General features: G+C 28.5%; 1 protein-coding gene across 11 annotated transcripts in view; it reads left to right on the top strand.

Moving 5' to 3' along the window:
• The window catches only part of LOC137922244 (coiled-coil domain-containing protein AGAP005037), a 155,307-nt gene that overhangs the window by 61,320 nt on the left and 69,387 nt on the right, over positions 1-24,600 (top strand). For 8 of the 11 annotated variants that reach the window (XM_068765197.1, XM_068765223.1, XM_068765256.1 and 5 more), the window contains exon 3: positions 13,970-14,005. In XM_068765197.1, coding sequence (XP_068621298.1) covers positions 13,970-14,005 — 36 coding nt within the window. Of the gene's footprint in view, positions 1-12,747; positions 13,042-13,969; positions 14,006-24,600 lie in introns of all 11 variants that reach the window. The other 3 variants (XM_068765271.1, XM_068765280.1, XM_068765205.1) reach the window with 3 other exon arrangements.

The raw sequence follows: 24,600 nt of genomic DNA on the forward strand, positions 1-24,600 counted from the left end.
ATGGAACGGCAATTCTGGATCAACGTTAACTAAATAAGCTTTTACGTAATTAAAAATAAAAATAATCCTTTAGGTAAATTAACTTCTTTTTATGGCTATCGCCGTTTCTTATACTAACGCAATGCAAACATTTTAATTATATTAAAAAAAAATTTAAAGTAATTATTGCAAGATTAATGTAATTAAAAAAGATGATACTAATTTAGGTAATAATATGTACAAATGATGATATTTTATATCTAAATTGGAATTTCAAGTTCGGAGTGAAACTATGAAGATAGAATTTTTTTTTTCAAATATTTATCAATACAAAATTTATATCGATAAACAAATGCCTAGTGTAAATTTATTTTCTCGGTTTAATAAAGTATTTATTTAATACTTCATCGAATGTCTACTACTTTACCGACATAACTTCTTACAGCGTTAAAATATATCGCACATACGTTAAAACGCTAGGTTTAGAAAAAAATATTGTAATACCGTTTAAAAATATATACATTTATTTACAAATATTTCAATTATATTTTTACTATGGATGAATATTTCATGTAGATCTGGTTATACAACATATTTATGTATAATTATTTTTTACTGTAATTTTTTAATATATTGATCTGCTTGAGTATTATTTGTAATAAATATGTTTAGGGAATATATTTGTATTTATGTAACAATGTATAAAATTATGGTATCTTATGTAATATATAGGTATATGTGTGTATAAAAGGAGGCAAGATTATCAATTTTGGATATGGAATGTTTCTATCTCGGCTGAAGTGTGCCTATTGTGCGGCTAAATATACTACTGTGTTAAGTGGACAGAAGATATGATTTTAGGCTTGACTATGGACAGGTGATGTATGCCGACTGCGTTGCGATTGCCAAATATATAATTTGTAATTTTAAGTATATGCTTTAATAAAAAAAATAAGTAAAAGACACTGCAATAAAATTATTACAAGATCATTGTATTATATCCTAATAGTATGAGTTAATTTTGTATATATACATGTAAATATTATAATCTTTTATAGACAAAAACAAACCAATTATTATAGTTTTGATTTAGAGTAACATAAATGTAGTTCTTTATTTTAATTGCACTTCATAATACATGCACGTAAATATGTAATGTTATGCCTATTTAATTTTGTTTGTACAGTCAACTCCAAGTGCTTGTATACAAATTTGATTAAATATTATTTTTACCTGTTATTGAAGTTCAAAAAAATCAATTAAGTGTCTACGGTATGTATATATATAACATGCTTTGCTATTATTGCAACTGCTAATTATATTAAGTCGTCGCTTAGCGAACTATTTACAAATTGCATAGTAGTTTACATATTTTTAGCCGAATAAAAATCAGTTTGGTTACTAAAATGCCGTTACATTTTCATTTTTAATTCCACACTAGTAAAGAATGTGCTATTTATAGTTAAGATATAGTTTTATTAAGTAGTAAGTAAAAGTAATAGTACATTTTTCGGAAAAAGTTATAATCTTTTGATTGTGTATAATAAAACATTAGAGTTGACATTTATTAAAAAATAGTATAAGAAAGATTCATTTAAAATGAATTTATACATATTGGAAAAGAATGTGAGATAGCAAAATATTAGGAATTATTTGACTAATATCGCTAAAAATATTACAAAACACATTAGTTGAAATTCCACCCACATAGCTAAACCGAATTACTTATCCAATTTCTGAGTATTTTAAGTTTAAACAGGTAATGTAAATAGTACGTCATAAATACGATTGTTAAAAGAAACAAAAAAGTAATACAAAATACAAAAAAATGCAATGCAATAAATGTGACATCGTGTTAGCATTTCAAAATTGATTATAAAATCGAACAATATATATAAATAAAGGAATGCTGGGAGTATTTTTTTCACAACCCTCCCTGTCACTCATATTCATTCATCATGAACATAATCTGCATAACGAAATTTCTCGATCATTTCACCGGCTTTTGTGGTTAGACTGGATTTTAATTAATCACGGAATAATGAATAGTATATTATGATCAAAATTCGTCTAGAATATTTATTTACAATATGTCGTTGCTGGTTTATCCCAAGCCTTTACATTATAAAGCAGAGGTGGCCAAGCTCTTTGATTGTATTAGCCATTTTTCGAAATTATAAATTTTTGCTTGCCGCAATTGAATACGTATTTAAAACACGCAAAATAATGTTTTTTTTTTAACGAAAATCATATTTATTGAAATTATTTAAATAAAACCACAAAATATGTGTATTGAAGTTAGAAATAATGGCACACGTATTTGACAGCACTCCTAATAATACTTAAGATGCCGCTTAATTAATTATGATCGGTATTTGGATTTTATTTATTTTATGGTGGAATAATAATTATTCACCGAAAATTAAATTTGTTTCAATTTCTCAGAAGCTGACAGTGGTAATATAAATTAAAATATTGAAATAATTCAACAGTTAATCGAAGCCAAAAATAATACTTCAAAAAGCCGCATATTGCGATCTGCGGTTTTGCCACCTATATTAACATATATAATAACACTACTGCGCTCAATTGCAAAGGTTTTAATGTCAACTAGCCTAAGTGACGTAGATTTCGGCTTTTTTCATCTTTGTTATACACTAGTATTATATCAAGTCGAAGATAATTATGTTATGGTGGTTTCGCCTTCTGTCTAGTTAGTCTTAAAGCTATATTTTAATAATAAGAAATATTAAGATTGAGAACTAAAAATTAAATGGCAGTTTGTTTAATCATTAACCTCTTTTATCATGAAATCTTAAATATACGTAAAACATTATCGTGACTTCATTAAATATTGCGAGTGTGTCATTAAATATATTTTAAAAATTGACACTATCGACATCTATGAAAATGTTGTTTTTAACTAATGTTACAGATTGATCGCTAGTGCATCATCTATCCTTATTTATGAAAACAGTATCCAATCTTCAGCTGGAATCATATTCGCCCGCGAGATGGTGTAGCATGGTTAGACTACCGAGATTCGTTCTAATTGGTTTCATACTCTGGCGCCACCATCATCGAACTATCCTTCAAAAACGTGTAAATAGCGCCATCTTTTGAGTAGTTTCCTAAAGAGTTTAACGAACTTTTATTGCATATCCGTATTTTAAAAACATAGATGGCGCTTTTAGCAATATGTTTTAAATTTTGTGGCGTGGATTATTCCTTAACGGGTAGTTTAATACAAGTAAACACAGATGTCTCTGTTTTAAAATTTGATATTGCATGTGTAGCCGAACAGAGCAATAACAGAAAAATATTAAACTCGGATGTGCTATAGATGCGTCAAGATTCAGAGGATAGTTCACTATGTAGGTATAAAAGGTCATATGTCATTGTTCGATTGCACCTGGAGGACAATAAAGGGAGCTACAAAGAGAGACTTAACTTTATTATTTATGGAAATCGTTCGTAATAATCTTTGAATGTATTTGAAAGTTTAAAATAATCGGCATCGAAAATTGCTTTCTTTTGTACTTAAGACGATTCATATAATTAGTATTGTCAATTTGGAACTTACGAGCTATTATGGCTAGGGATAAAAATTGCTGCTTTGATTTACGTTGTTCGAAAACATCATTCTTTCCCTGTAGAGTTGTTTGCAAAATTGTTAACAAAAGCTAGCATTACACGGTACAAATAATGCCGCCCCTAACAAACTTTTTTGAATGCCTAAAAGTAGCAGATGATTGTCAATTGGGGAGAAGATCTGGGTTTTCTACAAAATGAGAAAATTTACAATGATGTAAATATTAGATATAAACACATTATAGATATCGTCGCTGAATTTTTTTTTTCCCTTTGATTTCTATAATGGATTAACGGATCCCCAAATAATAATACTAAGTAACTTACGTTCTTTCTTAATATATACAAATACGTAACATTGGTAGTATTCAAGAAGTTTCGAAGATTTTGTTTTGATCTATAATTTTACCATATACACCCTGTAAATACTACTGTAAATACTACACTAATACGATTAGGGCTTATTTTTCAATTCGATTTACGGACCAAAGGCACAAAAAAAATCCTCGCTCTGTTTTCAAGAGTGTGTGATCAAATGTACTTAACAATTCCTAATAGGATAGAATAGAAATAGGATAGGATTAGTGAAATATGAAGAGATATAGTTTCTGATAGAAATTTTGGAACTAACATCTGATTCAAAATAAGTCAAAGTAAATTAAGACAAATAATAAATTGTACTATTGAAACACACCCGAAAAAAATACGGGAAGGTTTATAAAATGTCCTCGATTATACATAGAAATCCGTAGTTTAAGCCAAATATTAGTATTAAAAAAAATATCACCTCGGTGACATGTTCACATTACAGTAATGTTATTTCTGTCTCCGCTTAAATAACATAACTAGTTATTTGATATTATTATGCATAATTTTAACAGTAACTTTCATTTAAATATTTATTTATATAAACATAATATAAAAATCTAAAATATTAATTAAAAGAAAGTTATTTATTACAAAGGTTCGAAAGCTTTCTTTTATAACAATTTGATATAGATCTCCGTCGATCTTTCAAAACTTTTAGTAGAATCAAACTTTTCATTATTGCATAAAAATGTCGGTCGGGTACTTCATTAAAGCTTGATAACGAATTGCTATTAGCAGCTTGAGGATAGTGTTTTATTTATTAAAGAAAGTAAAAAAAAAAAAAGAAATAAATATTGTAATATTGTACGCTTTAATGTTAAAATCAAATGATAAAACAAAAATAACAAACTTGAATGATCACAAGAAAATAATTTTAATAAATCAAAAGAAATAAGAATATAATGTGCGTGTGTACAAAACACTTTTAAATCAAATTAAAGTAAGAGTAAAAAAATGTTTGAATGATACTATTAAATTATAACAAGGACACACCCGTAAAGTTTAAGTGTGGTAAGTCTAGTGATTAAAATTTTCCATATTTATAAAAAAAGTACATTCGAAATAGATGAGTTTTCAAGTTGTGAAGCAAAATAAATCAAATTATCTTATATAATATAATTATGCGTATATATATGCACGCTAATAGCATATAATAATATTATATGCTATTTAATTTTAGTATGAACACGGCTTTGATTTAAAGATAAATATAAAATTGTTATAATCAATACTGGAACTGGACTGTTAATAATTATTTATTCAACTTTTTCTGTTTTTTCTTTGCTTCGCAAGGTGTTATACTTGTAGAGAGGAAGCTAGAAGAAACTCGATACATTCATACATTTTCTGACCAAAATACCTTAAATGAAAAAAAAAATAATCGAGCGCCGTATTTGCCAAAGATTGTTTTTTCATTTTTAAGGTTACGATTTTGTCACTTTTTGTAAAATATTCAGTAGAAGGCCGGGAAATCTCTGTTTTTTTTTTTTAATTTGAAAGTGTAATACATACAGAAAACTTATAAAGCGTTGATACTAGTTTTATCTCTTATATAAAAAATCTGAAAAGGAGATAGGGTTAACAGGTAATAAGTTTATTAAAAAAATTGTAACTAAAACTCGACTTCGTCGAGTTAGTAAATCTTACTATGGGCAATGTGTATGCTTTTGCAATAGTATCCGAGATACTGTTCAGAAAGATCATATTATTAGATTTTTTGGTTAAAAAATGTTTAAACGTTAGGCCGCTATATCCATACTACACTATAAATGACTTCATAGATACACTTTGATAATTATGTGTTGGTCAGGGCTAGTTTAATTCTAAGTTATGTTATTAAATAGGTAATCTTATATACTTTAAAAAAATAGTCTCCCCGAGTTTCTTTTATGCATGTTCTTGTCAGATCTGTGGAATTTATCAAACGAACACGAAGTAGACTCATCTTGCTATAAAAAAGTAGATAGTCCACTGTATATAAAAAAAAATAACATTTGTGTTTAACTTTTTCAATTGATTGTTAGTAAAAGCTATTTATATCAATCGATTGTATCTGGAAATAGTTGGTACATTTGTAAATTAAAACGTATGCGAACGCATCTGACATCAGTCACTACAAAACTTGTCTTTCAATGAAATAGGAGGAAAAGTGTTTCTAATATTTTTCTGTTTCTCGTTTCCGAAGATATCTTATATTAATAAACATAAATCCACGTATAAAAAGAAATGAACTCTACAAAATTACTATAATTAAGTTGTGCCTTTGGTAACAGTATCATTAAAATATTGTTGCGTAAGGAACTACCGTTAACTCTGTATTGGCTTTAAGTATGTATAATTTTTTATATGCTTCTTTTGGTATATCAGACATTATAAATATATTAAAAATAAAAATCATTAAAAAAATAATTTTCACTTGAAAACAAAGCCATAAAATTTTTTTTGGGAATTCGGTGTACAAAAGTCGCTATTATTTTAACGGCAATAACGATTAGATAGAAAGCTTAACAATTATTTCATACTACAATCATACACACAAACGCAAACAAAAATACACTTATAAAGTAATTATAAAAAAAAAATGGAACTCGAGACAAAAAGCTGCACTAAACATAATATGTCAAAGTAAATAGTAATTAATAATGAATGAAATTTTTTTTACATGTATAATGTAATCGATGTGTTTTACAGTGGTGTGAAGTATTTCATGATTCAGTGAATAACTATAAGTGTTTTAATGTAATGTAATTTTATTTGTACTTAGCGAAAAAATTGCAGAGGCCGTGAAAAAAATAGATCTCGGTCTTCATGTCTTAAAAATATGTAAAAATTAAATAGGCGTTTAGAGTGCATCAAATATACCACTAGTTTTGCCCGCAACAAAAATAAATACATTGAAAGCAAATATAAATCTGACATGCTAGTACCTCCGGAAAAGCTTTTATTTACAAAAACAATAGCTGGATTTATGCAATTAATAAGTTTTTTACTATAAGCGATGAGCATCTCTTTATATTACGATTTTTTTTATTATGACGCTCATGTGGAAAGTGTATATCGTTGTTAAAATTCTCTACGTTCATTAATATTTCAAAACAGGTCGGTTCTTTCTAAAGAAACATACCTTTTGTATTTTATTTCACTAATAAATCTTCTGTTAATGACACGTTTTTTCTACATACTGACACTAATCTTGTTTCATAGAAAAGGGAAAACATTTATTGGAGATCCTGATTTATTATTCTATGTTTATTTGTACGTAGTTTGCTGAAAGAAAATAATTATTTAGAATCTTAAGACCTAAAGGTACCATGGGTTTTGTGCGACGACCTCTACAGGCAGTAGCAGGAACTGCAACTGGAATAGAAGTTAAAAATCAATTAAATTAAAATGTTTTTTAAATGATAATTTTATAGATTTTTTCACATACATATTAATTGAATTTTTATTTATAAAAATCTCAAATAACCGCTAGGTTTATATCCTTATTATCCTTACTTAAGAAGATATTTACTCAACAACCGTTACTCAAAAAAAATATACATGTTTTACGTCATCTTATTCATTTGTCTTAAACTTCTCAGTGAAATTGACCTTATGTATGTTTTTTTTTTTGCATTTTACGCATTTTTAAAATTTCGCATTCAATTTTTTTATTTAGGTTAACGAATGGCATTTAACACTTTTTAAAATAACATTGAAAATATGTTGATTTTCTGTCGGTTACCTTCACACATCACATTAATATAATTTGTATAAGGTAATGTTTTGGTTTTCAAGAAGCTTCTTAATCTTAGCAGCGGTTGTAACACTTACAGTTACTCTTAACAGTTTAACCCATGGGGGTACATAGAGAAATAGCTGATGAAAACGTAATATTATTTAAACAAGGAAAACTAATGTCGATCGTCGGCGGAAGTTATTATTTCAAAAATTATATGCCTCAAGCATGTTGCCTCCGGTAGAATAGAAAGTTTCGTTCAACAACTCTATTGATTTCTCTTTACTTTCAACACATCGTTCCTATGTTTTTTTTTTCAGTTTCATATTTTGTTATGCGACTATTATATAATTCTTGTTAATTATACTTCTGAACTTATTTTTTTATTTAAATATCATTATGCATTCAAAAATACTTGCGGGTTTTTTTTTCATTTTAAGTCGGCGTAGTATTACATAACAAAAACTGCACGTGATTGTAACCAAAGAACATCAGCCATTCTTCACACTTATGTCAATTAACGATTCTTTCTATATCACCTATTTTATCATATATAATATAATCATAGATACAATGGAATTGCATTATATATATATATATATATATTGTTATAGCTTACGTTTTTGATGTATATAAAAATTTCTTTTAAAACGTTTCATGGCCACCGCGAGTACACAGCATCTGAAATTGAAATATTTATCCTTAATTTGTATAATTTTAAATTACTTTGTATACTTAATATAACTGCAACTGTAATTATATATCCAGTATATATTTACATTCACATAAATTAAAACAATTTTCACGAACTTTTTAGTAGCCTTTGTGCAATTTTTCTCTTCAACTTGATATATTTTGCTACATATATTATATATCACCAAACATGATAAAGAAGAACGTCCGGTACCACACAATATTAATATATGTTTATGCATTCTCGGGCCGGCAGGAGAGGTAACTAAATATTTTATCTGTCTACGACTATGCTAATGCGGTCGGTATAGTGCATAAAGGTATTTATAATTTTTGTTATTTCAAGTTTAATTTTTTTTATTATTATTAGTGACAAATTCTGATCGGTAATTTATAAGTAAATATAGCTTCTTGATAAATATGTTATAGTTTAATTATCAATCACATTTAATTTCTAACAAAATGACTTTATTACTATATCATAAATGTAATATCATTAAATTTCCAATTGAATTTTGTTGTCGCCTTAGTATATCTTACGGACGTTCTAAAACTGATATGATGATGTGAGTGCTCCGGTCTGCTATGATAGTTCTATTTTTGAAAACTGGAATACTATAGTTATATTTTTCTACTGCGAAACCGGCTTTGACGGCCTTACGCTAGACAGATTTTTATCTAAACAGACAATAAAATTCTTGAAATTAATTTATCGAATTTGTTTTAAAAAACGTTTTCAATTTACGCGCCAATTTAATATTTAGATTATAAAAAAGTAAATACGTACGATAAGGCGAGTCGTCTTATAGAGAAAGAAAGTAGCTGGGAAAGACTGGTCGGTTCTCTATGGTGCGTGTCCTTATTCTGAAAAATAGAATAAAAAAAGAAAATAAGACAAAATAACGAAAGAAGCACACTTTATGTAGATACGGTAGCTTGTTATCATGTGGTAATTATAAAAAATGTATTTTGATATTTCACTTAAAATATTAAATAAAAAGTGTTCTATATTTTTAATATTATTAAAACTATTTAGAAACTTTTGGCTAAAAACTGTATAAGTCAAAGAAAATGTTTTATAAATTATAATGAAATCAAGAAAAAAGAAAACAATGGGTTTATCTTTTATTCATTTACATTACAAAACTCTGTACTTATACGTAATATTTATATGTAACTTATAATTATGAAATTTTCTGTTAATTGAAACATCATTACGACTAATAATTTCATTAATAACCTGTAATTATTTTTAACAAATCTCTTCTACGTTTATATCTGAACTACGCTAATCACAGTAATCATATTAATTTTTTATACATAAAGAAATCGTTAACAATATAAATATCATAGAACCCAATAATAAGTGTTATTTCCTATAGTACGTACACCTTTAAATAGTAAAACAGAATCTAACTCTTAATTGATATATAATGAAGTAAATACTTTACTAGACGACGCGGTAATAACCCCTTTAATATGAATCAACGAGTCACACTGTGCTACCGCAGGAATTTTCCCTCAGTTAACTGGGGATCAAATTTTCATTTATACAATCCCAGAAATAAGTTATCTCAAAGTTTATGTAAATAAATAAAATTTATACCTTTATAACATAATGTGTTAAATTAAAATAACTCACAAAACATTAGTAGCATTATTGAGTCGATTCGAATTATAGATTGCAAGTATCATTACATTTTAATTAAAAGAATAAAATTAGTTAAAGAATGTGGTCCATAAACTTTTTGTTATAAAATAATGAATACGGGTAGTTTTTAGTTATAACTACCAACCATTTATTCTAGTGGAATATTGTATCTACAAAAAAAAAACCACAAAGACCATACGCTCACCACAAATATGTATAATGACATTCGTCAATGGTTTGGTAATAGTCATTATTACGCTAAACATGGGGCAGTGAAGGCTTGTATGAAAGTGCTACCTGAATGGTAACATACATGGAAAAATAAAAAATTTGCCCATAATTATGTATATGTGCCACTCGGTATTTTGATTTAATTTATTTAAAACAAAAACTATTTTCATTGAAACTTTTGAGGTTATTTCTGCATCCGATTTAGTATTGTTATAACATTAAAAATCACTATTTATACATTTATTGAACAGTATTTTTAATATCATAGTCATATTTATCACGGTTTTCTTAATAAACCTTCTGAATGCGAAACATCTTTGTGTACAATAATTTATGAATGGGAATATAATTGCAAAACTTATTAATCAGAAATGTACTAACTTTTTATTTAAAGACTGAATTGATCGAACTATATTGTTCTCATCAGCTGCTGTCGCTGTAAAAATATACAAGTACACTAGATCATAACATTACGAGTACGAAAATATTGTTTTTTTAATTCATAGCATTTATTAAACTATTTTATATTAATAATGCATAAAATACTACCTGATTAAACACAATATTTATCCGTATTTTGGCATAATTATTTAACGAGGCTGCTTTTACCAAAGCCGATGTCACGAGTTATTGATCTGAAAATTTCGAGCCTCTGAGCTTTGCGATTATTTATAACCTACCTGTTGAACTGATGCTCATTGATTTACAGCGCACATACCACAATTTACATCATTGTCTCTACATTCATTAATTTATGACAATAACGTTATTCAATAAACAAAATACATTTAAAATTAAATTTAGTTGAAATTTATTTATATGAAACCACAGGCACTATCTGTTTTTTTAGTCAATGGTCATTTTATTTACACAGCCCTTTGTTATCTTCTAATTTAAATGTATCTTTACAACTAAACGGGTTTAGGAGATAAAAGTTTACTATTTTAATAGCTTAAATGAGATTAACATAGTTAAAATTAATATTTTCGGTTTAATTTGTCACTCCACCAACATCCTTTGCTACAGTGCTGCAATGCTTCTCTGCGGCGTGTTAGTAAAACTATGCACATCCGCTTCCATCTACCGGAAAACCGGAAAATATGCGCAATTCGTACCTGTCCCATTTTGGTTCTTCCGTCCGCCACTAGATCTCGCTCTATCATTTCTCTTTCATTTTCCGCACAATTTTTATTTTTAGACTATCGATTATTTATTTTTAATATATTATGTTTAACTGTTTAACCCTTTTAGTTTTGTTTATCTTTTAATTTCGATATAAGAGTAGATAATTAAAAAAATCAAGGACTTATTGAGTAGGATATTTATAACAAGTTATCATGAGGTCTAATAGATCGCGGAAAGTTCATTCGCATTTTATATTAAAATTCGAAAAAAAATTTTTTACAAGTTAATACTTTACATGTGTAACTCGATACATTTTTACAAAAATAGCGTCGATTTTGTTCCATGGTTCCATTTTACATCTTATAGGGCATGGTATGACTGTAAAAATTTCGGACCGAAAATTTTTTTATAAATAGTCTGTCCTCTCTAAATGATAGCTTCACACTGCCTAACGAATTTTGAAGCAGCAGGAGGAAATCTATAGGAGCAAAGCCAAGGGTATATGACGGATGCGTACTCACCTCCCAGCCCTATTATCTTTATATATGATAAGTGGCTAAATATGTGTGGTCTAGGGTCCTTATGATGAAAGATCGACTGCAGTTTGATTTATTCCGTCCGTTCTCTCCCAATTTCTTGATTTAGTTGTTGGCAGTAGAGATTCTTATCAATGTTTGTGTACACAGCGGTCAAAACTCGTTATAAAAATAGCCCTTCCAATCCCACCCTACACACAGTATGACCTTATAGCGAGTTAACCCAGGTTAAAAATCTGCGAAATCTAATAGATCTTCAACTATGACCATTTTTGCGCGTATTGCTCGTATGTGATCCATTTTTATACTAGTTAGTAGGCTCATGTGTTTTATTCAAATGGGTTAAAACTGTTACGCCCAATTTTCAATTAATCAACTACGGCGCCACTATTGAGATGCCGCTATTAATTCACATTTTTAAAATAGCGTCCATTTTTGCATCTCTCAAACCAAAATTAGCGTCTTGCGTCGCAATATGTTTGTTTTTGGAAAAGTAAAATTTAAAATGCATGAAATTACTTCATCGTGACAGAAAGAAAAATAACTCGTAACTAAGTTTCATCCGCTCGATTCTTATTTTTTAAATGTAATCTTTTTAATGTTATTGAAACCAGATATAAATAGTATAATCGAAGACACTTAATTACAAGTTGATACGTACTATTTACCGGAAGACTTTTCCTCTATCCAAAATAAATTAACCATTATGTACTACATCTCTATAAAAAATATTTTTCATGGCATGGCATTTTCCTCAGATTTCTAGTAACTTCCACAATAGCCGAAATTGAAGCGAATACCGGAATTGAACCAAATTTACATATCTTTATTGTAAAGTGGTAAAATTATAGAGTCTTGCCTTTATTAACAATTTTATTAATACTGTCTACTAAACCAAACTGCGTAATATTGAAAGTGTAAAAAAACATTTGTTATAACAAGTTACGAAGTGCACGAAAATGTGTCAATAGAAGAATAGTGAACATTGTTGTGGAAATGGGGGTTATAAAATGCTATGTGTTATTTTAAATAAGAATTAAAATAATTCAAAATGCTGAGCCGCTGGAAAAGTAAAGACAAAACCGACAAGAGCAGCAAATCTTCGAGCTCAACAGGGAAGAAGAAGAGAAAAGGTCGCGATAACGGTAAGCGACATGTAACACTTTTTATGTTTTGTGTTTTTTTATGTTAAAAATCTCGTATTACATTGTGTTTAATTATATTGAAACAAATGCTGGATTATAATCTAAAAAAACATTATACAATAGTTACAGTAACATTATTGATAGTTTACAATATTAAATCCACTGAGACGAAAGTTGTACATTGACATTGTAAGCTTTATTCCATGATAAAAGGCTTAATTGAATTTTAAATAAATTGCAAAGTATCAGCAGGTAATTTGATTTATTCCTAATATATGTATATCAATGTATAATTATGTGAGGCCGTGTCTAACAAAGCTTGCGATTTGAAGTCGGAAGAAAATACAATTTTTCTTCTTTTATAACATTATTTAATAGCACTTTAATTTTTTATTATTTATTCTAATAAATGTACACACGATATTAGAGTAAACTAAAAATTTATTATAAATATTTAGGTTATTTTGCAATCATTTCATCTTATTAATCTTAAATCAGATAAAACACATTAAAATTATTGTATATATAAAAATCCTGCCAGAAATTTTTTGGAATATTCGTGTACAAGTTACAAGATCTCGTTTTTATGCGATATCGCTGAAAATTTTGCAAGTAATAGCAAAATGAAATTAATGTTTTTACATATTGGCATGATATACATAAAACGAATTCAAAGTTTAGCTAAGTCTTTTAGTATTCTGAGCATATTTGCAGTAATGACTTTTCCTGATATAACGATGTTGCTATTCCGAAATATTACTTCTTTAATCGTAGTTCATACGATTTCATGTGGAAATTATATATAATATAAAATGTATAGTATATATACAGAGTTAAGCACTAATTTCTAATGAGAAATTAGTGCTTAACTCTGCTGCTATTCTTTATTAGCTAGTAGTATATATCTAAAATGATTGCTTTGTTTCAGAAGAAGACTGGCACGGAGATGGCACTCGCGTGGAAGGTACGTTGGTAGATATATTTATAAAAATTATTCAAAAGAGATTTATCAATCAGCCCGTTAGAATTGAATCGCACGACAACTTATATAGACTTCCTATTTACGTATACGATTTTGGATGTAAAAGGTGGTCGGTATACGAGTATTTGTAGTCCTTATAAAAAAGTTTCTATGTTCACCGTCGATTTAATCAACTAAAAATTATAAGTGCATGTATTATTACTGTTTAAAAAAACATATAGTAACAGTCAAGACCCTCAAAAGTTCATCGTACAATTCTAAATTATACTATTACGTAAGTATTATGACTTTAACATTTTACTAATGTCGTTACTGTGTACACTATTTTTTTTTGACAGTTGGCATAGTGTTAAGTAAGTTAAGTTTAGTGGAACAATACATCTAAATATTCCTTTATCGCTCCACAGATAATATTTAACTTGCTGAGTTGGCGAATCAACGTCGTTTAACTATGAACATATAGTTATAAAAAATAGTTAAAGTTTTATTATTTATATCGATTTTCTTTATCTTTTGCAAAAATTGTCGCTGACTTTATTTCCCACATTAAAATAATGTTAAAAAAATGTTATATTACATTATTATTCGCGAATATATGACAAACGATCGTTTGTAATAATAATAATAAATAATGTTATAAAAAAATAGAGACTACAAATTGGTGAAATAAAAATTAATAATATTTTTTTTATATATTGCATGTATGTATAGAAAAAAGATACATATAAGTAGGTCAGTTACGTTTAAAAATACGTGAGTATATAGATTTAGAAATACCACGGAAAGCGTATTGTGGAGGTGTCTTGTTGATTTTAGGAACCATCTTGACGACAGTTTGTTGAAGAACAAAAAAAGTAACAACGAGAAATTATTTTATTCTGGTTTTAAATACACTTGCAGAAAGTTTCCATACGACATCATAAAATTGACGACTACCAGTCATTTTACTAAACCTTTTTCAGCACCAGACTTTTATGGGAGTACTTTTTCTTAATATTGAGGCCCTGTCTCTTTCACCACACTTTATTTCTCAAAATAAATATTATTTATTGCATGCAAGCTGACATTTTATAACGGTTTTGATTCTGTTTATTTTTATCTTGGATATTCGGTTTTTAAAAGTCTCAAAACCATGTTAATAAACTGGATTCAAATATTAATTCTGTGAAATTGCCTATTTTTATTCAAAGCTTGAAAATAAATAACGGGCATATGTTTTATAAACTATTATTACTTTTAGCTAATTATTACTTGTTAGGCACCGGAAGTAATATAAATGTCTAACGTTTATACGGGTCAAATTATTTTAACCTTTATAAATTTGATTCTTTTACGTTTGAATTACAAAAATTAAATAAAAATTGTTGAATATGACGGGCTTAAATAGATTCCTAGTTTGCTTTTCCTACCCACTCTGTACGTTGGTCTTGTCACACGAACGTAATTAACTTTCTACTCTTTTACCTTCCCATCCTCGTCTTTGGTACCACGAAGTATTAGCATTGCCTGACCCAACATATTTTAAGCCGACTAAATTTTACAGTTTACAATATTTATTTCAAAGCATATGGTATCAAGTACTTCTAGGTATGGACAAAATAAATAAAATTATATTACAAAAATCTTTAACGGTAAAGTTTATATGATGACGCTCGGATTTTGCGTCGCATTAAAATAAATTAATCTCAATTTGTTTCTGTATCAATTGTCACTAAGAAATTAACAAAAGATTATACAGCAATCGAAGCATTTAAAACCTTTTACGGACAGGATAAATGAAAAATCTCTGAAACGCTTTTGAGCGAAGCTCTCGCTGTACTAGTATTGTATTTCAGTGCTAATATTTTGTTTATGCAATGTTTAGCTTTATGTCTTGTAACTAACTTGACTAAGCTTAAAATTTCAAAATTTTAAATATTGTTTTAAATTTTCATTATAATCGTTATTGTTTTTCATTTAATTCGAAAATCTGGCACTGGCTGTTATAAATCGCCATGTGTTGCAGAGATTTTTTTGTTGCGTACCATCATAAATATTTCGTATAAAAATAATGTGAAAGTACACTAAAAACAATAGTAATTAATAATTATCGAAATTTAATAATACAGAGCCATATTGGCACTCTTTTAAAATATTAAATATTTGATCAAAGAAAGTTTCTAGTTCCTTCTCTCTAGTTTGGAGATCGTAACTCTAAGATTGTTTTTCATTTCCGTACTAAACTTTGAAATTTATTACTCGACCATTCGTTGTCTTAATATTGTTTTATAAAGTATAAAAATTAATGTAAAAAAGATACATTTTCTTAAAATCACGAATTTGTATTTTATAAACCTGAATAAAATTTTAAGTTGTGATGTGTACATTTTACGATCTACAAACAGTATAATTTCTTGTAAGAGAATTTCAATTATTTAGAATGATAATTTAAATTATATTTGATCTTTTCATTATAATATTGAAAATGCTTTATTATTCGACTTTTCATTGACGTTATATATAAAAAGTTGTGCATTTTAATGTATTACAGATAGAACAAAAATAGCTATCATTAAGATGTTGTTAGAAAGACAGATAAATCGTATCTTACAACTTTATTTCGGTTAGATTATATCTTAACCTGTCACTGTTTCAAATACGTCCATTATATAGCCTCGTTAAATTGGATAAATAACAAGAGTAAAATGTAAAAGGTTTTCATATTGTTCCACCGGATGTTCGCTCAGCAACGGACGCTGGCTCGCCCTCAGAATTAACAATAACAAGCTTTGTCACTGTTAATTATTGGAAAACTGATTTAAAATTCCTGGAAATTTTTTTACAGTACAATTTATTATACAGAATGGACAAAGCAGCGAACGCTGGATACATTTTAACGCTAATGATTACAATGAATTCATTAATCGTAAAATATGTAATGAATAATAATCCATAAAAATAGATATAAAATATAATCATAATTGTAACCTAACCAGTAATTCAAAGCAACTGTTTTGTTGCTAAATAATATGTGGATATATATGTGAGCTTTGTTCTATCAGGCCGTAACCGCTCCTTGATTTGGTTTCTAGCTAGACGTTCATGTATGTGAACGTCTTGCTAGAATATATGTATGTAATATATGTGTAATAAATGCTATAAAATATAATGTGAACATTCCTCGTTTTCAACTGAATGACGCGCAAGTTTCAATGCTTTCTTTCAAATCTGATGATAAGTCTTTATTGTTATATAAATTTTAAAAGAATAGATATGTTCCTGCGCGATATATATGTACAGTTAAATATAACAGATAACGTATCATTGCATTTCTATATGTATTTATACCTGAAATGATATGATGTAGTTTGATATACAACTACTTAATTATTAAACGTATAGTATCTTTTTTATAATCATAGTCATCATGTCAGATGCCCACTGCAACACGTAGGCCTCCCACAAAGATAGCCACTATGACTGATCTTGCACGGCCTGCGCAAATCCTGAGTCCTAATTACAAAGTTACCAGAGTAAGCCTATCGTGTCGCAAAAACTAAACATAAGAGACCGGCATCATTGATTCATTTTCTTATTTAAAGTAATGTAATTAAGTATGTACTGTTGTTGTCTTAACGCCAATTAGAGGCTTTTTTATAATGAGAAACTATGTTAGAACACGTTTAAAAAGAAATATTTTTTGGATGATAGACATAAAATAATATTTAACAACATTTCCCCAGAATGTTTGAACTTTATGCATAAATTTGAATTTTTTATGTTACACGTTGAAATAAATTATTTTCTTATTCGGTGTTCCGGAATTCTTGCACCTATTTTATAAAGCCATTTTAATAAACTTTTTATTTTAATTTTTAAGTCAATTTTGTTTGTTTTACTTCGATGTTACTGAAAAATTATATTCTTGCTTGCAGTTGGTATTTAAGGCTTCGATTTGCAGTAGACAAACAGCATATTAAAATGCATTAGTCAATATTGTGTATTTTAAATTTCCTATAAACGAAGTCTAAAATTTTTTCAATTAATTTTTAAATGATGCAATTAATATTCAATATTTTGCGGAAGCCGTAGTCTGTAATAAATTTATTGGTTCGTTATTTAATTTACTTAATTATTTCTTAATTTTACACACCAAAAAGTAAATAAATAAGTTTATCTAATTTATGACAGATATTAAAAGATCAATTAATTATGTATTGAAATTGTACATCCGCACACCGATACTTAGACTAAAACCGGAAAATTAGTACTTACAGTCATGAAAAACTGTATTCCATATTAGTAGTAGTTCCATGTTTAGATATATTTCACTTATTACCTTTTAATTGAACTTAATAAAATATTGCATTAATTTCTTTTATCTTTCGATTCATTTGCATAAAGCTAAAAAAGAAAAAAAGATCGTTTCGGTGTCACATAAGTAAATTTATCGTATCAATTAAAGTATAGGAGTTTCACAACTTTATGTCATCATGTAATAATTATACAAGGAATTTTGTGTACGTTTACTATCGAAAAAAAATTGTAGATACATTTTTAACAATTAAAACCGAGAAAATAGTCCATTGTATACGTATTTGATTTATCACAAAAGATAACTACAGGTGTACATGTAATTATTTTTGATTTTTACAAGTAAATTTAATATATTACTATGCAGCGTAATAGACACTGCAGGTTTAATACAGTGCTATTTAATTGAAATCATTAAGGAACCATAAAGCTATTGTTCTAACAAATTGCATATCCCAGTGCTTACCTATGTAGTTGGAGTATGCCTTTGTAACTGTTGATTAGAACGTCGTAAACACAAGTGAAGTGAATTCAATTAAATAATTGTTAGTTTTATTTAGAAAATGATATGCCGACTTTTTGTGTACTTTTTCTTAAATTACGTGCTATTTTTAACTTTTGATCTATTAACCTATAACTATACGATTAACAAGTGTTCTAAAAATGAAAGTATTGTGTTAAAAATTGAACCGTCATTAAAATACATTGATGGTGTACGTAATTCTTTAAATGTATTATTTAATTTAGCCTTAATATTTGTCGCTTATATATATTTATGTATTTTTAAAATTTACGTGTTATATTCATATAACATGAAAGAATTTTCACTTTAAAACTTAATCATAGTCGGATTTTCAAGCTCCGAGTAAAGTATTTCAGTCTATTTATGTGTAAAACAGCTTTGGAGGTAAAAGACAACACTTTGAGTTTGTTTAAAGAATATCCGTGTCATTTTTATATTTTTGCCATAATCTGAATAGTAGTTGTAATTTTTATTTTAATTCACACTTATATAACTTGTGTATACGCCGCTGTTCATTTGTGTGTAACATATGTATCATGTCGTAATTGTGTCTATATTTAAAAAACAAATTATAGAATATAACGAAATATATTTGAAAAATATAATAATCTATTATAACTTTATACCCGTCATTTTATATTTTATCCGCTATTAAAAATATTTATAATAATAATAATAATTTATTTGTGATATATTGAAAATCAGTTGCTTTAAGACATTCGTTTGTCGCAATCAACCTTTCTATTGCTGTCTGCAATTAAAGGAGCAATTTTTGTCTAATTAAATAGAAATCGTTGATTTTTAGCAATATGTTATTATTAACGTTATGGCATGTTTTTATAGCGCAATTATTTTATTAGATGCTCTATATTATAAAAGAAGAAGCGTTTTTATCAAAGTATCAAAAGATAGTTTAGTATCGTATCACAATTGGGCACAATGAACTTCTTGCAATATTTAAAGGCACTGCACTTGCGCAGTATAAACGGCAATTTATTTACGATTTGAAAACTTAATATTATTTGATTTTTACCCAAAAACTTAACTGTCTTAATTACTAACAAAAATATGAAAATAAATTATTATTGAAATCAGACACCATAGTAACTCCTCCGAAGAAATTGTTAATCTCTTCGGTGAAGCGCCATTTAAATATATACAATATAGAAAATGTTAGAAAATCCTTTATGAATTTAAGATAACGTTGGCTATGACACGGCGAGACTGACATAATTATTGTATTCTTCTTCTTCATCTTTTCAGCCGATAGACGCCCACTGCAAGGTATTGGCTTCATCCAAAGATCGCCACGATGACCGGTCATGCGCTGCCCACCTCCAGCGATTTTCCGCGACTTTAATTATGTCGTCGACCCGCCTAGCGGGGGGCTTATCCACGTCGCGTCTACCGGCTTGTCGTCGCTACTCGAACGTTTCGGCCCCAATTATTGAATGGCATTATTTTATTACTACGAAATTGAACCAGGGGTATTAAAAACAGCAACGAAAATCAATATGCAGACATTATAATAATTTGAGTTGTAATAAAATATATGTATTACTCATTAAAATAAACTCATTACTTTAGATTTTTTAACTTTATATTTGAATGATATAATTATAACAAAGTTCTTTTTAATTTTGTTACATTAAAATGAGAAATTCTAATAGAATTTAAAACTTTGACCGTTAGAATTAATTTGTGTCACTGTTATACAACACAAATTACAACTATAACAGTGCTATTTGCATGATTACATAACAACATTACAACGTCGCTTTGCGACATATCAACTGTTGCTTGGGTAATAATGTTAAACTCCAGAAGTAAATCGCAATGAAATTTCTACCAGTTAAAATGTCCTGGTTTATGAGTTTGTACTCGTAACATGTAGTTATTAAATTTGACCGTAGGATGTTAATATTTTGTTACATCTTTTTTATTCTTCTTGGTTGATTATCTTCTTTATTGCTGAACGTCGCGCTTTTCTTGAAAAGCCTTGATCGAGGATTTGATTAGCTGCCTCCACAGGCGTTTCTTCGCAATTTCTTAAAAGTTACATTATCTACATTTTAAACCCTTTATTGCATAAATCGATTTCTGCTTTCGCTTTGATCCTATCACAAGTAAAAATGAATCAACCAACACGAATATTCCGCTCTTCAATGGATTTTACATCATGGAATTTCAAACAGACGTGGCGGTGAATAAATTAAAGTACTTTTAAATTCTATGCGCCTATAACATAGTTTAAAAAAATTATAGTGATGTTTAATCGCTATAGCCTAGATAGTTTTAGTTTTAAGTAGTTTTAATTCGCTGTAATTGTGATCGTAATTAAGATTTTTACCGTAGGATTAATAATGCAAACGGATATAATAAATCATTTTTTACTTTTTTCTTTTAAAATATAAAATGAACGTAAGTTTAGTGCAGAAAACGTTTCTCAAACCTGATGTGTGGGACAGTAAAATCTTTTGGTGTGCTTTTTTTGCTATGACGACTCGGCACAATATTTATTATGTCGCCCTTTAAAAAAGCATTTCTCGTGCATATCTGCTCTCATACGTTCAAACTCTAGCCACGACGATGCTTAGCCGATTGCCAACAATGCTTTTCTAGAAACCTATTATCCGGCCCAGCCTATCTCGCAAAATGATGCAGTTAAGTCAGCTGGAATACTATTTCGTGATAAGAGTTACCCCTAAACCAAGTAATAAAGTTGAGAATGCGTTCTGCGACGGAAGTCGATCTGGCGGAATGAAAACATATCAACACACATAGAGTGGAAGAAAGTCAAGGCCATGGTTATAAAGTTTCTTAAGCTCTACAAAACCGACTATGCCACACCAAATTTCATTCTATAAGTCTTCTCACATTGTGGGATAACATATTATGAACGGCTCGAATTAGTCCGCATTAGTATATTTGTGGAGAGAAACACTCGCATATTCGTCTCTTTAGTAAGTTAAAAATATTAAGTAATAATTTTTTTTACTAATTTTAGTTACTAAGCAAAGCCGTATAGCGTTTGGATGCAGTCCATAAAATATTATTTTTTAATTAATTTATTATTCTTCTCTCTTTTTAATTTCAATCACGCTCAAGAGAAAAATCGGAAAAATGCAATTTTAACCGAGGTTATGTCTCCTCTAAGGAAAACTCTTTGATGTCGTGACTTTTACAATGTAGAATTAATTTTCTTGGAGATAGAATATTGTATAAGCAATCTACTTTAACGCGTTATGAAAACTAAAGTCTAGAAAATTTAACTAAAGGGTACGCATTAAACTTTTATTTAGTTACAATAACTGGCCACTCATTTATAATTTAAACCTTATGTGCCTTTAAGCATTTATTTTTTTAAGTGCTACAATCAGTTGATTTTGCCTAAATGACTTTTATGTGTTATAATTTTATTTTTCCTAAGTAGTTTCAAACACCAAATGCAGAGATAAAAAGAATCTTGATTTTCAGGAAATTGTACCTCATCTCACTGTGTCATTTGCTCGTGATAGCTAAAATCTTGTAATCTTTATTCGGTAGTATTTTTTCTTCACTGCTCTGTGGCTCTTGAAATATGTGAGCCTATCGCTATGCTATATCGTTATATATAATTGATAGCGCAGCCTCTTCCTGTTATGGTATCGGTTTTTTCGACGAGTATTGTATATTGTAAGGAATACGCAATACTGTGGATATATGCATGACTTGCATGGTAGCACTTTTAACGTCCTTAAGGTGTTTTAAATAAACTGTAGCTCTTTGAATATTTATTAAAGTCGATCTCAATGCTTAGAGACAAACTAGAAAAACTTTATGCAAAATCAACATTAATTAAATAAACACTATCGTATTACAAAAGAAAATCTGGTGTCAATTATAGAGAATATTGTGAATTTTATCGAAACTCTGGTAAACACAAAATTACCATAGGACGCCTAATTTTATAATATTAAATCTCGAAAAATAAGTACATAATTTTAGAAAATTATGATGCTATGCAGATCTCGCTCTAGTTGATTGATTTTTGCGTTTTAGTAATAATGACATGACATAGCCGAAGAATTGAAAAAAAGTCTACAAAAAAGGTCTACGTTTGAGTACCGCTATGGCTCACTGAAAAATGTCTAGTAAACCGTGAACTTATTTGTGATTATTTATTGGCAAGTAATAACACCGAAACATTTCTGCAAATATTAATAAATAGATATAAAAAGTAGATCACGTTCGACAAGAACGTAAGAAAAAAAGGCGTGATCGAAGATCGGTTAAGCTTCACAGACTGGCAAAACATGGTTTAATTCTCAATAAGGTGTGTTGTGTGTACGGTGGAATTGTTTTTCTTCCACGTCTTAATTCTACCGTACAAATAAGAAGTTGACAAATCTGAAGTTCTGTTTTCATCATCCATAGGGTAATTCTCGTACAAAATTAAACCTTGAAGAAATCACCGAAAACGCCATGGGCGTCACCTAATTTTCTTCGCCCCAGGTCTCTTGTATTTTTTATATTCACATAATTACAGAATCATTATCGAGCGACCCCTGGTAAAATCGAGTTATTTTTCGTGTCTTTTTATCCTATCATTAAAATTTGATGATTGTCGGGCTTTCACGTTAAAAATTAAAATCGACTCTTTTTTATGCATTTTTTTTTAAATTGTGATATCGATTGAAGGTCTTAAAGATTTTTCAGTAGAAATTGGAACATCAGTGATAAACTTTTGGTTTTACCATCTGTATCTGGTTAGCTATTGTAATTTAAACTCAAAAATGTATTTTCTATATTGTATTATTTTATTGTGTACTGTTGTTTATTTTAAGATTAAGCAAATTTACACTTTTTTCTTCTGAAGTTGTTTTAATATTATTTAAAAAATGGCCAGTTATTATTATAAATTTCAGGGTCGTTAAAGTATCTTCTGCAGCATTCCACTAACTTAAAATCTAATTTTTAGAAAATTCTGACGGCTTTACGATAGAGATCGTTTTGAGTAGTTTAATAACTAATTTTAAAATGTTGTAATTGTTATTCGGATTTATTTCAATTGAAAATATGGTTGAATTGTATGAGGATTCATATATTTACTTATTTATCAGTACAAAAATTATTACCGATTTTTTTAAGTATTTTCGTTACAAATCAAATGAAATTAGTGAATTCATTCTAATTCAATTATTATCTATATTTTTGATATTTCTTAATTACCCAATAGCTGAAATTACTAATTGTATTTTTAATACAAATTGTTTTCGAGTGCCGGATTGAGTCGCAAATATACAGCGTACATAATAAGCATGGCATGATAGCGAATATACATCTCAGCGCTTAAAGAAGATATCGTTTGCGAGGTTGAAGTTAGTGCTATTCAACGATCACTTCTACGGCGAGTTCCAAGAGTGTGGCCCAACGAGTTAGTCAGCATGTAGGTAAAGGTTTAATTATAGAAATTTTTTTATTTCGAATTTTTAATCCGAATTCTGCCACCGACACTATAATATCGATGTTGTATCAAAAATTATCCTTCTAAGCTCCATAAAATTATTCAATATGTTGTGAAAAGCGTATTCATTTAAAATCAACAACTATAGAAATTTGTTCTAGAATAATATTGAAGTATGATATGGTTATGGAGGATAACACTTAAGAGTATCAAGACAGAAATGCTGACATGGGTTCCCTTCGTAGTTGTATTTATTTAAAAAGGGAAACTACCCTTCGAACGTAATCAATAGGCGACCTACCTAACTTCCACAAC

Source organism: Battus philenor, unplaced genomic scaffold, assembly GCF_028537555.1.
Source record: "Battus philenor isolate CCGP_79_NKW_IND1 unplaced genomic scaffold, ilBatPhil1.0.hap1 SCAF_1, whole genome shotgun sequence".
Taxonomy (NCBI): Eukaryota; Metazoa; Arthropoda; class Insecta; order Lepidoptera; family Papilionidae; genus Battus; species Battus philenor.